The sequence below is a fragment of the Vicia villosa genome, linkage group LG7 (assembly GCF_029867415.1).
Source record: "Vicia villosa cultivar HV-30 ecotype Madison, WI linkage group LG7, Vvil1.0, whole genome shotgun sequence".
Classification (NCBI taxonomy): Eukaryota; Viridiplantae; Streptophyta; class Magnoliopsida; order Fabales; family Fabaceae; genus Vicia; species Vicia villosa.
In genome coordinates, this window is record NC_081186.1 from 93,355,215 (window position 1) to 93,370,819 (window position 15,605).

Genomic DNA, 15,605 nt, shown 5'->3' on the forward strand with positions numbered 1-15,605 from the left:
ATTAATTATTCAATGAATCTACAAAGTGAATTTCTCTTATAATTTGGGACGGAGGGAGTATTTTACATGCATAAATCAGAAATTTGATCAAAAGTCAACACAAATGATTCAAGTTAAAAAGTTTGTAAATTTAATTAAGAAACTCAACAAGCATGATTCAAGTCAGACAAAATCTTGACTTAAGTCGTGAACATTTCTATTGACCATAATTTTAGATTGGTAAACATGACTCGAGTAAGATAAATTCATGACTATAATCATGAACATCAAGTAAAAAATTAATTTTGCCATTGGATTCTTGACTCGAGTCACAAATTATCTTGACTCAAGTCATGAATGGTTTTGATTCAAGTCAGAAAAGTACTTGACTTGAATTATGGGCTAGTTATTAGAAAGTCATGACTCAAATCATACTCGTAAAATCTAGGTTATCTTATCTTGTTTCAAGTAATTCCATTACTTTACTCAATATGTTTTTCGCTAATCTTGACTTGAATCTAATAACCATTTTTACTCATTTTTAGTGCATTTCTCTAGCACATATATAAACAAAATTTTCTCTCTCAAACTCATAACTTGCAAAGCTTTGTGCGTAGCTTGCAAAGAGATTTTTGCATAGCCACTCACATTTTTCTGAAAGGAAATTTTCGCTCTCAATTCAAACTTGAAGAAAAATATTTTCTTGTATTGAATTTGTGAGTTTTGAACATGTGTGTGTGAGATAATTTATGAAAATCATTATCTTCTATCTCTAGCCAAAAACCCATTGTATGTGTTTAGATTTCAACTCTAAGATAGAAAGAGAGTGTGAAGATCTAGTGTGAGGAGGTTCATTAGTGTTCTAATGTCTTTTTAAGGTTGGACTTTAGAATGAAGATTTAATTTGTGTTTGGTTGTTCTTGAGATTATTATCGGATGAAGAAAACAAAGAGGTTATGCTTTTGAAGGCATGGAAAAAACCACGTTTATCACCCTGTGGGGAATCTTTTGCTACAAGGTAAGGCCATTTGGGTTGAAGAATGCTGGGAAAACTTATCAAAGGGAAATGTTGACTCTTTTCCATAACTTTAGTCACAAAGAGATAAAGGTTTACGAAGATGACATGATTGCCAAATTCCAAATAGAGGAAGTTAACATTGCTAACCTTCAAAAGTTAATCGTACACCTAAGAAAGTTTAGGCTTCGGTTGAACCCCGTTAAATGTAATCTTGGTGTTAGATCAAGAAAGTTATCAGGGTTCATTATCAGTCAAAAGGGAATAGAAGTTGATCTAGAAACGTGAGAGATATTCAATAAATTCTAGCTTCTCATACAGAGAAAGAAGTTAATGGTTTCTTAGAAAGGCTGAATTACATCTCCTGATTCATCTCACATTTAATGACAACCTACTAACCAATTTTTCAAGTTGTTGCTAAAGAACATGCCATTGAGTGGAATGCAGAGACACATGTAAAGGAAAAGTTAGACCGAGTTTCCTCTGGAACGCCATCGTGAGTAGCAGTAAAGGCTACACACGTTTCTTTCCCATTAAAGGATTAAGTTTCCATAACTATATGATGTTTTAATGTCTCTAAAATTGATTTAGTGATTATTTAACACTCATGCGACACTTGGAGGTGTACTAAGAGTCCCCCTCATAATGCACATACTCTAGAGGGACTCGCCCTCGACTTAGAGACTCACCCCTAATTGAGGGACTTGTCCTTAACTGAAGGACTCGCCCCTTAACTGAAGGAGCTCTCCCTCGACTAAGGGACTCACCCCTAACTAAGGGACTCACCCCTAACTAAAAACCCGCCTTCCTCTATGAGAGTTCGTTGGAAGGAATGAAACTTTGAAAAATATGTGGAATACAAATTAACCATTTTTCTCTTTACAAGTCCTCGTGCTTGAGGGACTGTGTAATGATATAATTGTTAAAGGCACACATGGGACAATATATGGACCAACTCATATTAGTCCCCCACCTAAGCGTATGTCACCTAGACATGACCCCCTCACCAATGGCTCCCCAAGGAGGAAACATGGATAATGACGTGTGTGTTGTCCATAACCATATGTTGAAACAATCACGACCATGATTCTTTGAGAAATAAGTAGTCCACGAGCTTCATGATAAAGGTGGAACGATTACTACTTCTTAGTAGTCTTCAAATCTACGTTCATAGGTCTCTATAAATACTCCAACCTTAAGGTTGAGGAGAATAATAAGATATTTACACAAAGAAATACCTTACAAGTAGATCTTCTCACACTTTTGAATTTGTTCTTATTCCACATAAACACTAAAGCCTCTGAAAATTCCTATCAGTCTCGGATTTCTACGCATATGTACCTTTTAAAACAACTACAAAAGTGTTGTGTACGCCGACTAAAAAAAATTTTAATTTATTTTAAAATTTAAATATAAAAAATGATATTAAATAATTAAATAGATGCATATATAGTATTCACACGTCAACCACACAAATAAAGATTGCCAAATACCATTAGACTATATAATCTCGTTTATCACGCCGTTTATAATATAATAATGGGGAAAACATCACTAAGAGAGTAAGCAACTCACACATACACACTTGTTCATACCATTTAAAACAAAAATAATTATAAACTTATTTGGAACCGAGTCAAGGAGGCAATTATTTTCCTAAAAAACGGTTTTGGACGTTCCTCGAATATTAATATACACCCATTCTTAAAAACATTATTAAATCAAAATAAATGTCCAAAAGAATAAATATGTTTATTTGTCCAAATCAAAACTTATGTAAATTAAAGAAATCTACAATCATCCGTGTTGACTAGTCACCTCTTGTGAAATAAAATAATAAAGTTCCCAACTGTCGTTTTACTTTTTGTCGCATGCCTAAATCTATAAGAAAGATGAGACAAATTATTGGAGATCTTAATGTATTTTTAATAATTGGAAGTCTTACCTAAAGCAAACAACCTTTAAACATTTTCCCAATATTAGTAAATAACAAAATCAAAGTGATTAAAAGCTAGTAGTATGGACCCCAATAATATAAGTCTAGAATCATTTTTAAACCGGTAGATAAATTAGGACATATGTTCCTACCATATTTTACCTTTTATTTTTCTTTTTAAATATTACTAGAGTTATAAAGAGATGATATAAAGTTTAATTGAAGAAGTGAAAAAAATAATAGTTAGTTAGTCCAGTGGTAAATAACGCTGGATTTAGTAAGGAGGATTATGGTTCGATTCTGCATCGAAAAAAAAGAAAGAAAGATTAACTCTATCAAACAAAAGAAAGAGTGAGAAAAATTAATTTAAGAAAGATTTTATAAAAAATTTAAACTCTGATTTTCTTTTTTTAATTATTGGTTCTTCATTGAAACTTATCAACTACTTGAATTCAATCACTTGATTTCCTATCTCACTATGACTATGTTTTGTAAAGAATCAAATCTAAAACACAAGTGAATATTTAAATATTAGGACGGTGATATTCTGACTTAAGATTAACGCTTATATTATGTGTTTAGAAATGTCTTTGAATTAAATTTAAATATCAAAGTTGAAATTTTTTTTTAGCAAAAATAAGTAAGTGTGATAAAAGGAAAAAATATTTTTAAATAACGTGAAAGTAAAAAAAAGTTAAAATGTAAATTATTTAAAAATTTAAATGACTTTTCTTTTACATAAAAAAATTAAATGACTTAAAATGTAAAATATTGATAAAGTAAATTATGTAACTGTTCTTCTTAAGAGGTATTATTTATAGGGAAAGGAAATGATGTAGTTGTCATTGTCAGGTAAATGATCATGGTAGTTATTTCGTTAACCTTGTCTCATCAGATCATGTGCAGGAAATTGATACACTATAAAAATTACTTAGATAACTGATATCCTATCGTATTTGTACTTGTCAACTAATATTCAGTGGAATGTTGGTAACATGTAGCACATGTTAGAAATAACATATTCCATACATTTATACATCGCAAGTTATCTCCTCCGTTAATTTCACCTTATCGTAAGAATATTTCGTATTTTCTTCAAGAATATGGACTTTTTGTAGACTCACGAAGCTCCTCGATAAAACTCAAATTTTGCTTATACTAGATGTCCCCATGTTTTGTTTGTTTGACAAACAATCAAAAGTTGTTTTGGTTGATGACTATACACGCTCATTAGCTACTTGTCTTAGGGTTTCGTGTGTCCCACGCCACAAGTCATATCAAAAGTCACATATTTTAAATTTTGCATTGAGTTAGGATGTTGAATAATTGCCCCCATTGAGAAATATCGGTACTAGCCATTTCTTTATAGTAATTCTTCAATGCTTATATCAAATTCAAAACCCAAAAACTCTAACTTTTTTACCTTTTTGTTTCTAGAATTTTTCTCAAAATTCACCATACTAAAAAATCCTCAAGCCTTCTTCATAATTCTCCATTGATGTCTACTTAAAAGTTTTCAAAGGTCCCTCATCAAACATTTCACACGCTAATGAAATGTCCTCTGGTGTTGATTTGCGGGTTCATGTAATGACTCTTATCCCATTTGACGCTAGAATTCCTTATGTTGCTTTCCCAAGACCCCACTTTTTCCTAAAACTATTCCTGATAATGTGAAACATAATTTTCCTTGCCATGAAAATTAAAATATACTTTTTTCCTTCTAAAAAAATAACACATTATATTTTACAGCTTAAGAGCGCATAGTTAAAATACCTCCACCTTTGTTATTTTAGAATAACTTACCTGGCTTGACCTTGTAAAAAAGCTAAAAAGTTCCCATGGGATTTCCTAGGTATCACTAACTTTATAAAGATGTATTGGTACCTAGTAATGGTTGGCATGCCTATCATTTCATTATCTTTCTATTTTTGGAGTTGTATCACTCATAAATTTTATGCCCCATATAGAATATTTGACCCAACACTCTTTGTTGTGTCATCCATTATCAGTCTTTGCCCGACACATAGGTTGTTGACCTTTTGGTTTATGATGATACATTCTTCAAGGCTTATGTTCCTTCATTTTCTATCATGCTTAGAACAAAGGTGTGTTAGTTGCAAGGAACATGTTTATTTCCTCCACACCTTTTTTTATTAATATTTTTTGTATATGTTTTGTTGGACTTCTCAAGCCCGTTGATCACATGGACAATCTCTGCTATAAGGGAGAAAGTTTTCCTTGGGCCAATACACTTTGGCCAACTTTTACCGCACCACGAATGAGCTTGTTAGCATGGTTAAAAATAACTTCAAAATGATCAATGTTGGTGACCTATTTGTCTCCTTTAAATTTAGTTTAGTTCTTTTTACTCTCTTTCATAGGTTCTTACTTTCTTCTGAAAAAAACATCACATATGAATGGTTTCAATCTCACTATGATATTATGGTCAATCACAACCAATGTTGTTGGAAATTTCACCAGATTTTTTAAATTGTTTTTTTAGAGAATCTTATCTTGCAAGGTGTGATTCCAAACTTTTTCCAAGCCAGAGACTTTTCTTGCATGGTTTTGAGACATGTCAAATTTTGAAACATTTCAACCAATAACATTGGCCCAACTTTATGCGTCCCCAAATTGTGTTGGCTAGTTATCTTGGTGCCAAAAAGGATTCAGTGGTGTCTACTCTCTAATAACATGGCTCTTCACATAAGACTATGATAAGTTGTTTCTTGTATGCTTTCTCAAGACCAAGGGTTTTAAAGTTTATCCTAGAAGCCTTTTCTTCAAATTTCTATTATTTTCTCAGGGAACCCTCTAAATTACTAGTAACTTCTGACGTCATCCTTATAGAAACAAGTGTGGAGTGTCAATAGTTTTTCAACCTATTGGAGGAATTTTATTCCACTTACAATCTATAATTGGACAAGTACTTCACAAACAAGCGTGGAATGTTGAATGGTTTTTCAAACTATTTGAAAAGTTTCTTTTATTTAATCTAGATTTTATTCATTCATTCGTTATGACATACAAACATAATTATCTTTTGATAGCACTTCAATTACCTCGACCTCTTCATGCCACCTCTAGTGTAAGAGGAAGGGTCATTACGAATCTTAGGATCTCTAACAACTAAAAGTGGAAGTTAGAGTCATATGAAGAATATTTGTAATGGTATATTTGTAAAAGGCCCATAAGAGGCAACATAGGAAGTTCTCTAAGGAGAGGCGACATTATATATGGCCCCTACTAGCTTCCTAACCGCCATTTACTAGGACGAGAACCTGTCATTTAGTTAAGGCACCTATTTTCTATGTCACTCGTCTTCTATGGAAACAAGAGACTGACGTGTCCCAAACCATAATAGTACGAGAGAGAAAGTCAAAAGGGGAAACTATATTCTCATATATAATAGGGACATTGATGCCCACATCCCATGCTCTTGTGAATGGGTATTACTCCTTTGGAGTTCAAGATCAAAGCACAAGGGATTCCTATAAGTATCTTAACCTTGAGGTTAAGAGAACATCTAATTCATTACAAAAGCACCACATACAGAGCTTCTCATCATCCCTACACGAGCTTTCTATCATACCATAACAATACATCACAAGAGGTTATCACATATTGTAATTTTAGAAAGTACAATCGGTGTCCACTATGGGCCCAGAAAAATTGACCTGGGCCACCATCACAACATTTTACTAGATTGCTACCCGCATCTCCAACTCATCTATCCAACCTAATGAATAAGAAGGTAGCAACTCTAGCCAATAATGAGTCTGGTGATGATGAGAATGTCATGGAAAAAATATGTGATGCCATAGATGAATTACATCACTTGAACCAAACTCTAGAGGATAACATACTTCACATCTAGAAAAGCCAACATGAGACTGACCCTCATGAGGATACTGAAAGCTTAGACCCCAACCTCTCTCTAATAAGATATTGGGGGCACCAGTGCCAAAGAGCTTCAAGCAGCCTTCATTGGTCGTCTGATCGGCTTAGCAACCATATGAACATGTCGCCTTCATCAATATTCAGATGGATATTATTAGAGTTATGATCCATTGAAATACAAGCTTGTCTCTAGGACCTTTAAAGACTCAACCCTAAGGTGGCACATAAGCCTACCATGGCTCTCAGTCACCAGCTATAGGCCCTAGTGAAGAAACTGATCTATCTGTTTGCAGCCAGTAGGCATAAAATAATGTTTACCACCATTCAAAATAATGTCAAAATATCAACTTATTTGAACTCATATGCCCTAAACTTCTGAAGTTCAAATGTCCCAATCTTTTGTGGCACAACTCACTCTCCCTTGCAACACTTGTTGCACTAAGGCATTGAGTATGTGCTGACTCAACATTCACCTTGAATGTCCTATTTCTTCCCAATTCAAATTGCATGATCAACTTCTGATTATAATTATATAACTTCAAGAGATTGTCCTTCACGGTTACTAACAAACCTTTTTTAATCAGCTGACCTACAGTTTTCAGATCACTTCATGCAAGGAACATACCATACATCCTTAATCAGTACAATTTTTCCATTCTTCAGAGTCACTATAACATTTCCCATTCCTTCAGAATTCAGATACTTATCATTAGCATATCCGATCTTGGTCTTTCTGCCAGGGTCAAAATCAACCAGCCATTGTTTGTTTCAAGTTAGGTGATCTGAGCAGCTAGTGTCCGTATACAACTAGTCTACCACATTTCACCTTCATTCTCAGATTCCATCAATAGAACAATTCATACTCTGAATCTCCTTAGGCTATGTTGGCTTGTTTACTCTTGCTTTTTTTATTTTACCAGCAATCAGAGGCAAAATGGCCAAATCTGTTACAGTTGTAGCATTGAACCTTTCTCTTATTAAATTTCTCCTTTCCCTTCTTATGTTTCTTCTCATCTTGATTGAAAGGTTCTGACTTCTGAACATTATCTTTCTTGTTCTCTAACTATTCTTGCTTGTTATTCTTCTTGAGAAAAGAAGCTTTCAGAGTAGTTATGACTCCCTTTTAGAGTTCCTTTAAGTCAAACACAACTCTTGTGCCTCTAAACTACTATGAAGTTCTTCAATTCTCATGGTGCTAGTGTCTTTAGAATGTTCTATGACTACAACTATGTAATCAAACCGAGGAGTAAGATATCTTAGTACTTTTTCAATGATTACTTGTTCAGAAACCATTTTTTCACAAGCCTTCATCTCATTTGTGATCACAGTCACTCTGGAGATGTAATCTGGTATCTTCTCATTGTTCTTCATGCTGAGAATCTCATATTGCTTGCGTAAGGACTACAACTTCACCTTCTTCACTAATGCGTCACCCACATAGCACCGCACAAGTGTATGCCACGTAGCTTTCGTCGTCGTCGCATCGACAATCTTCTCAAACACCTTTGTATCCACACACTGATAGATATAGATCAATGTTTTATGATCCTTGTTCCTCGTATCACGTTGCACGTTTCTTTGTGCTTCAGTTGTGTCTTCTACAATCGACGTGTAACCGTCATTGACGAGATAAAGAACATCTTGAGCTCCAAACAACACACGCATCTGAATCGACCATCGATTCCAATTCTTTCTGTCAAATACTGGAAGTTTTGTGTTTAAACTACTGTTTTCTCCGTTCATCCTCGTTCTTGTGTCACTCAAATCTCACAAACACTCGTGTTTCCCAAACCCTAAGAATCAAGAAATGATTCTCTCTAATTTCGATCTTCAATTCAGTGTGAATTTGATTAACGAAATTAATCACACATCTCACATACACTCGTGTTTCCCTGTGAATCGAACCAGAGCTTTTGATACTAATTTGTTAGAGTTTACACCTCCATTGATGCACAAGAGAAAGAAAATGAAAATAAAAGAAAAATTACAGAAAAGGATGTAACTAACTTTTCTTCTCAAACTCAATCATGGGCGGAGCCAGCACCCGGCTAGCTAGGGCAGCTGCCCGGGCTCCGCCGACGATTCTTCACCATCCAGCAAGTTTGTTGCTGTTGTTGCTGTTTATCACTGCTGTTGTTAGATGTTTTGCTTTGCGTGATTGTAGCAACCGTGATGGTGGTGGGTTTTGTTTCTTGAATATGACGAAGAGTTTGGTTCATTTGTGTGAGAGAGATAAAAAGAAAGAAGATGAAAGTGACTATTAGGCTAACTTGGTTGAATAGGGGGTGGAGGTAGTGGAGAGAGAAAGATTCAATTGTTAAGGGTGTAGATAAAGGGTAGTGGAGAGAGAGAAAGATTAATCGGTTAATGGTTTTGCAAAGGGAGTACATAAATGAAATATAGCTAGCTATTCTAGCCACTTAAAAAAAGTAATATATCACTTCACTTGTTAGCTTCAAGCCAATTAAAAATACCCTTTTTTACTTTTGAAATTTTCCCATTTTTTCCTTTCAAACTCCCTTCTATAAATTCAAAATAATCCTTGTAATTCAAAATTAAAATCAAAATTAATATTCCATTTTTCATTAATAAAATTTACTTCAATTCATTTTATAATAATATGTTTTTTATAGTGAAATGAGAAATATATTTTATTACTGTATTTATAATGTTGTTTAAAAGATATCGTTAATATTAATTTTTGTTTGTTTAGTAAATTGAGGGACACACTTTTTGATTATTTAATCTATATTTTTTTATGATTTGGATGATATATTTTTATTGATAGTTTTAAAAATAGCATATTTATTTTTATTTTTAAACATTACAGATTTTAAATTGTATATTCCTATAGAATTTGAACTTTGATTATTATCTATTATATATGACTATATTAGATTAATACCTTAATATCACATGTTTTACTATATAAATAGTTTATATTATAATTAAATTTACACAAAGAAATTACCGTTAATATTTTCACTAGTAAACGCAATAAAAAACAGATAGATGAACACGGATGTGCCCGTCTAAAACTTGCCCAGGCTTAAAAAAAATCCTGACTCCGCCACTGAACTCAATTGTGTTCCAAAATGAATAACCACTCTCACAAACTTAATGCAACTTCATTTTATATACGCACATTCAAATTCAAATACAAAAGAAACTTAAATATAAATGCTGGATTTAAATAACATCTAACGGATTTTCTTAATGAATTCCTATAAGTTCATAACACTTGATTCAAGCTTAATGAACTCCTATATACTAATAAAATCCATTCAAGCTCTTATACCAATTTCTTAGCCTTTGAGTAAAATAGGTTTTTAACGTTATTGTAAGATTTGACGAAAATGATACAATCTCACACTACCTTCGCATGATAGTATTTTTCTTTTCTATGTAAAATCCACTTCATTTTAGTTGAATATTTTTTGATAATTACAAATTAATTGTAATTATATTTGTTATCTAAAGATCATACATTCATTAATCATCTAATTGTTGGATTTTTCTCAACATACATCATCTAAACAAAAAATGATACGCAAATTAACCTGCCATTTGACTTTATGAAAATCATAAGCTTGGTCATAAACCGACAACAAACGTAGATAATTATATAACTTGTGACTTATACAGACTTTGTCTATGGAAAAAATTGTATAGTTGAAAAGAACCAAACGAACAACTACCAATTTTGAAATATTCATTACGAATATTAAATGAATTAGTTGGGCTAATACTATATATTAATTTAATTAATTTTTTTAATTAATGCTATCAAATCAATAGACTTTTATTGGGTTGATATGTTTATAGTATTGTATGACCAAGATGCCATTGGCAGGTAGTCATGTGGTGGTTAATTGGTTTTGTAAATTAAGTTATTATTATGAAAATGAATTGACTAGAGATAGAAAAAGTCGTTGAAAAATGATTAAAAGTTTTGTATATTTAAATGTGAATATATCACATGTTTCTTGAGTTTTTTATTTTTATTTTTAAATAAACAAGAATAAGTATATATTTTATTTTTGATTCTTTTAAACCCTGTATTTAATGGATAATAATGTTATGACTCATATATTTAGTAGATAAGAATAAGAACACAGTAATGATGAATGAACACAATATTTAACACTTATATTGTGTTATATATAGTTTCTAAATTTTTTAATTTTTAATTTTTTGATTAGTAATTATAAATCTTTTAATTTTCCTTTTTGGTCAACGGAATATCCCAAAGCACTTTATTGTGCAGTTGAATCACATGACCATAAAATGTGATGGTTATTCAAAACAACATTTATTTCTTATTCTTAGCATATAGGAGTAGACCAAAACTGCCTGCATACAGTAAAATCCTAAACATTAGTCCTAAATATTAAAATTAGGCATGTTAAAATTTATGTTAAGTAAAATTGAAAATCAATTTTAAAAATTAAAAAATCAATTTTAAAAATTGTTATTAAATATGTTAAATGTATTTTAGTGAAAATTACTCGGAAAAAATTTTGATTTAAATTTATTTTATAAAACTATATCAAATCACATTGTATATTTTAATACTATTATTTTATTTGTATTTGTATAATATATTAGACTAATTTCTTATTTCTTGATTTTTAAAGTATTCCAATAATAGTTACTAATAAATTTGATAATTTAATTATTTCTTATGTTTAAAAGATAATTGATAATTTTTATTCAACAATTTAAAATTTATATATTATATATTGTGTGATGCATCAATTAATTTTATTTTGTTTATTATATATTATATATTCCATTAAAAAATTGAATACTCAAAAATCAAATCGAACTGAATTATATTAGATCAAATTAAATTTTGTTATATAATTTATCCAAATTAAATTACATATATTTTTACTTTTATATAGATTTTTTATTGTTTTTTAATTTAAAGTAACTTTAAGTAAATAAATAAAATTTCACATACTCAAACATGTAATCAGATGAGTCGATTTAGCAAAATAATTTGTTATTAATTAATTAAATATTAAAGAAAAATTTCTAATTAAACGATTGAGATTCAGTCGGTCATTATCTAAGCGCCGATAGTCATCTAATAAAAATCCAACAATTCTAATTTAAAAGTGATAATAAATTTTAAAATAAAAATAAATCTGCTTTTATAAAATCGTGTGATTATGATCCGACGGCTAAGAACATCGTTAGTGTGTGAATTCGGCTTTTTATTTAACTAAACCCTAATTGAAATGAAAAAGGTGATGATCTTTAATTAAATTCAAACAATAAAAAGTAAATTAGCCATGGTCAAAGGTTTTAGCTATATGTGATGTTCATGTGAGTTGTTTTTATTTACAAGCTGGCAATGGATAGTGTGTCCTAAAAGTTCCCACACATCACTTTATGAGATAGAGAGATGTTCAAAGCCGACATACTTGACCAGACCACACCGACCCCTAAAACTATTGCCCTACATAAAAGGTAAAACAAAAAAACAAAAAAAACAAAAAAACAAAACTAATAATATATTATCAAAATTATAAAAAGTCAAATAATGTTTCCACTTTGGATCATCATTCCTATATATATATAACCAAACAACCCTTCTTTCATCTCAAAAAAAGTCTAACACATTACACATCTCTCTACTATTCAAAAATGGGAAATGCAGCAATCACTCTATGTTTTAACCACTCCACAAACTCGTCGTCGTGTTCGTCTTCGTCGTCGGTAAAACTTATTTTCTGGGAAGGAACATCAAGAACGTTGAAAGGAAAACATATAGCCGGTGAAATAATGTTCGAATTCCCCGAAATGATGGTTTGTCATGGAGATTCATTCTTCATAGGCCATCCAATTCCAGTTCTATCAATAGACGATGAACTCATGCTAGGTCAAACCTACTTTGTTCTACCAATAGATCGGTTTTTTGCTATTAACACCCTCTCCGTTGCTTCGATCTCAGCCTTTGGATCTTGCCCTAATAAATCTCCTATCAAATTTGGAAAGTGTCCTTTTCAGTACTTGAAAGGATCTGATGGAAGGGTTGTGATTAAGGTTATGCCTGAGTTTATCACTGGTCTTATATGTGGTGATAATGATAAAGAGATGAATGAGAATGGCAACGGTTTTCTTTGTAGTACTCCGGAGTTGAAGAAACATTATGAACAACTTGTGAAGTCTAAGGATCAGGTTTGGTCTCCTAAGCTTGAAACTATTACAGAATATAAGGTTAGGTTTTCACCATGTAGGTTTATAGAATGGAAAGAGAAAGAAAAGCCATTGGAATTGTATTAGGGTTTTATGATATCATTCATGTAATTTTTACATTTAGTAATTGTTAATTATATGTAGTTGAGATGTATACTGAGATTATTTCTATATATAGCTTCATGTTCAAGATGATTAACCAGATGATTAATTAACCACTTGTTTTACTTCTTGATTTTGTATTTTTTTTTATTGTCTATGATGATAATTAATGGTGATTATAATAGTTGGGGCCATGATAGGTTATAGTCTTTTTATATGTGGGAATTGCTATTAAATAAGGCAACTACTCTCTAGATTTTCTTTTGTTTCATTGGATTGATATATATTATGACTAGTACTTAGACCCGTGCGAGGCACGGGTTAAATATTTTTTAAGAAAAAACTATATTTTAAAAATACTTATTATTTAGAAATTTTGCTTATATTAAGATTACTATTGTATAGATAAAATGTCATAAAAATTAATTTAACTAATATTTTTGTAAATTATAAAAAAATCTGGGTATTTATAATTTATTAATAATTTGTGTAAATTTTTTTAAAAAAATTAACTCATTAAATAAAAAATAACACAAAAACATATAAAATCATTTAGTTTATTAATAAGTTAATCATATACAAATTATCCAAGGTAAATCATATTATAATTTTAAAAAAAATTATAAATATATTGATATAAATAATTTTGATATAGGTTGCATTTGTAATTTAAAATATAAGTTATGACGTATCACAAATCGTTAGTAATTACAAACAGACTAACTTCGACCGTTTAATCTTATTAGTCCGCTAATATTAAAATAATAAAAAATTAAGATTGCATAACTTAAAACCCGTTTGCACATTTAAAAAAAATACAATTATGTGTAGTTTCAATTTGCATAATCTTAATATTAATTAAAATATATTATAAATATTAAATCCTCTTTTAGTTATAAACTAAAATTCATTATAAACTAAAACCAGTATAAATATGGATTTATTCAATAAGATTGAGTGAGGTATAAAACTAAATTAAATTATTTTTTAATAAAAAATAGTTATAAAGAATAAAAATCCCTAACATACGTATAGTAGTATTACGATTTTTAAATAATGTATAATTATTTCTAATGATTCTAAAATCAATAACAATTCCTTATACTTTCTAAAAATATAATGTCAAATATAACTACATTTATAAAGATAACAAAAATAATGATGATTGTAATGGTAATCTTCAATAAAATAGTACAAAATAATCAATTTATCATCATAAATTTAAAATTTAATGTATTTTTATGTAAGGATTTGTATCTTTTACTCTAGTCTATGTTTTGGATTTGTATCAATTACACAATAATTATAAGCATTATCCGAATCATTTTTTAATGGACTAAATGATAATAAATTTTCTTCTCATGCGCTCATAAAATGAACAGAAAAAATAATTGTCTCATTAAGTCAAAATAAATTTTATAAAACAATAAAAATAAATTATATTAATTAATTAACATTCAAATTTTATATCATCATTCTATGTTTAAAAATCTAATTTAATAAAATAAATTCCATTATATATAAAAATATTTAAGTCATAATAAAATATATTAATGAAGTATAATAAACAAAAATTGAAAATTTTATAGTAAATGGTAAAAGAAATAAATAATACATATTTATAATTTGAAGACTGAGCTAATGTTAAAATGTATAACCAAAAATCAATTTGCACATTTTGATAATGAATTAATTAATTTACTAAGACCACCACCCTAAACATTTCAATTCTTGATATTTCTAGGAATATCTAAATCTTCCATAAACATTCACAATAAATATGCATGTACTCTAATTACACGATACACTTTCTTTGTTAACCAATCAAACAATTAAATTCAATCAACTAAATAAACACTCTGACTTATAAAAACACAATTAACATGTGTCCATTTATAAAAACATTTATAATTTATATCGTTTATAAAAGTATTTGTATCAATAGTTGAATTTTTCCTATTTTCAATCTGACTGTTCAAGGTACATAAATTTTTCTAATCATCATTTTTTTCTTCATGATTACCATTTAATTACATTTTATTTTTTATTTAATTATAATGATATAAATAAAATTTAATTTTTCATTAGTTAGTTTTACATTATAGTATTAAATTTTTCAATTATTTATTTTTAATTTATTATAAAATGGTTTTTCAAATCTAAATTATAAAATCAAAATAGAATATTTAATATTAAAGGTTATTTCAATTTATTATTAAAAATAATACAAAAAATTTACAATTTATAATAAAACTAAAATTACAGAAAAATAAAATACATTAATAGTACAATTATTATAATTAATTATAATTAATTAAATATAAAGATTAAAATAAAAGTGGAAAAGAAGATGAAAATTGATTAAGGAAGATCAATGTACAATTTCAAAAACATTATTAATTAAATTAAAAATATTTTTAATTTATAAAATTGAATTAATCAATGCATAGTTACTGAATTTAATCG

The 15,605-nt window shown here is 29.6% G+C and overlaps 1 protein-coding gene across 1 annotated transcript; it reads left to right on the forward strand.

Annotated features, from left to right (window-relative positions):
• The first annotated feature begins 12,431 nt into the window (after positions 1-12,431).
• LOC131617849 (uncharacterized) lies at positions 12,432-13,210 on the forward strand. The gene has a single exon (XM_058889104.1). It carries the CDS (start codon positions 12,486-12,488, stop codon positions 13,122-13,124), a length of 639 nt encoding a protein of 212 aa, XP_058745087.1. The 5' UTR covers positions 12,432-12,485; the 3' UTR covers positions 13,125-13,210.
• Positions 13,211-15,605: the final 2,395 nt, after the last annotated feature.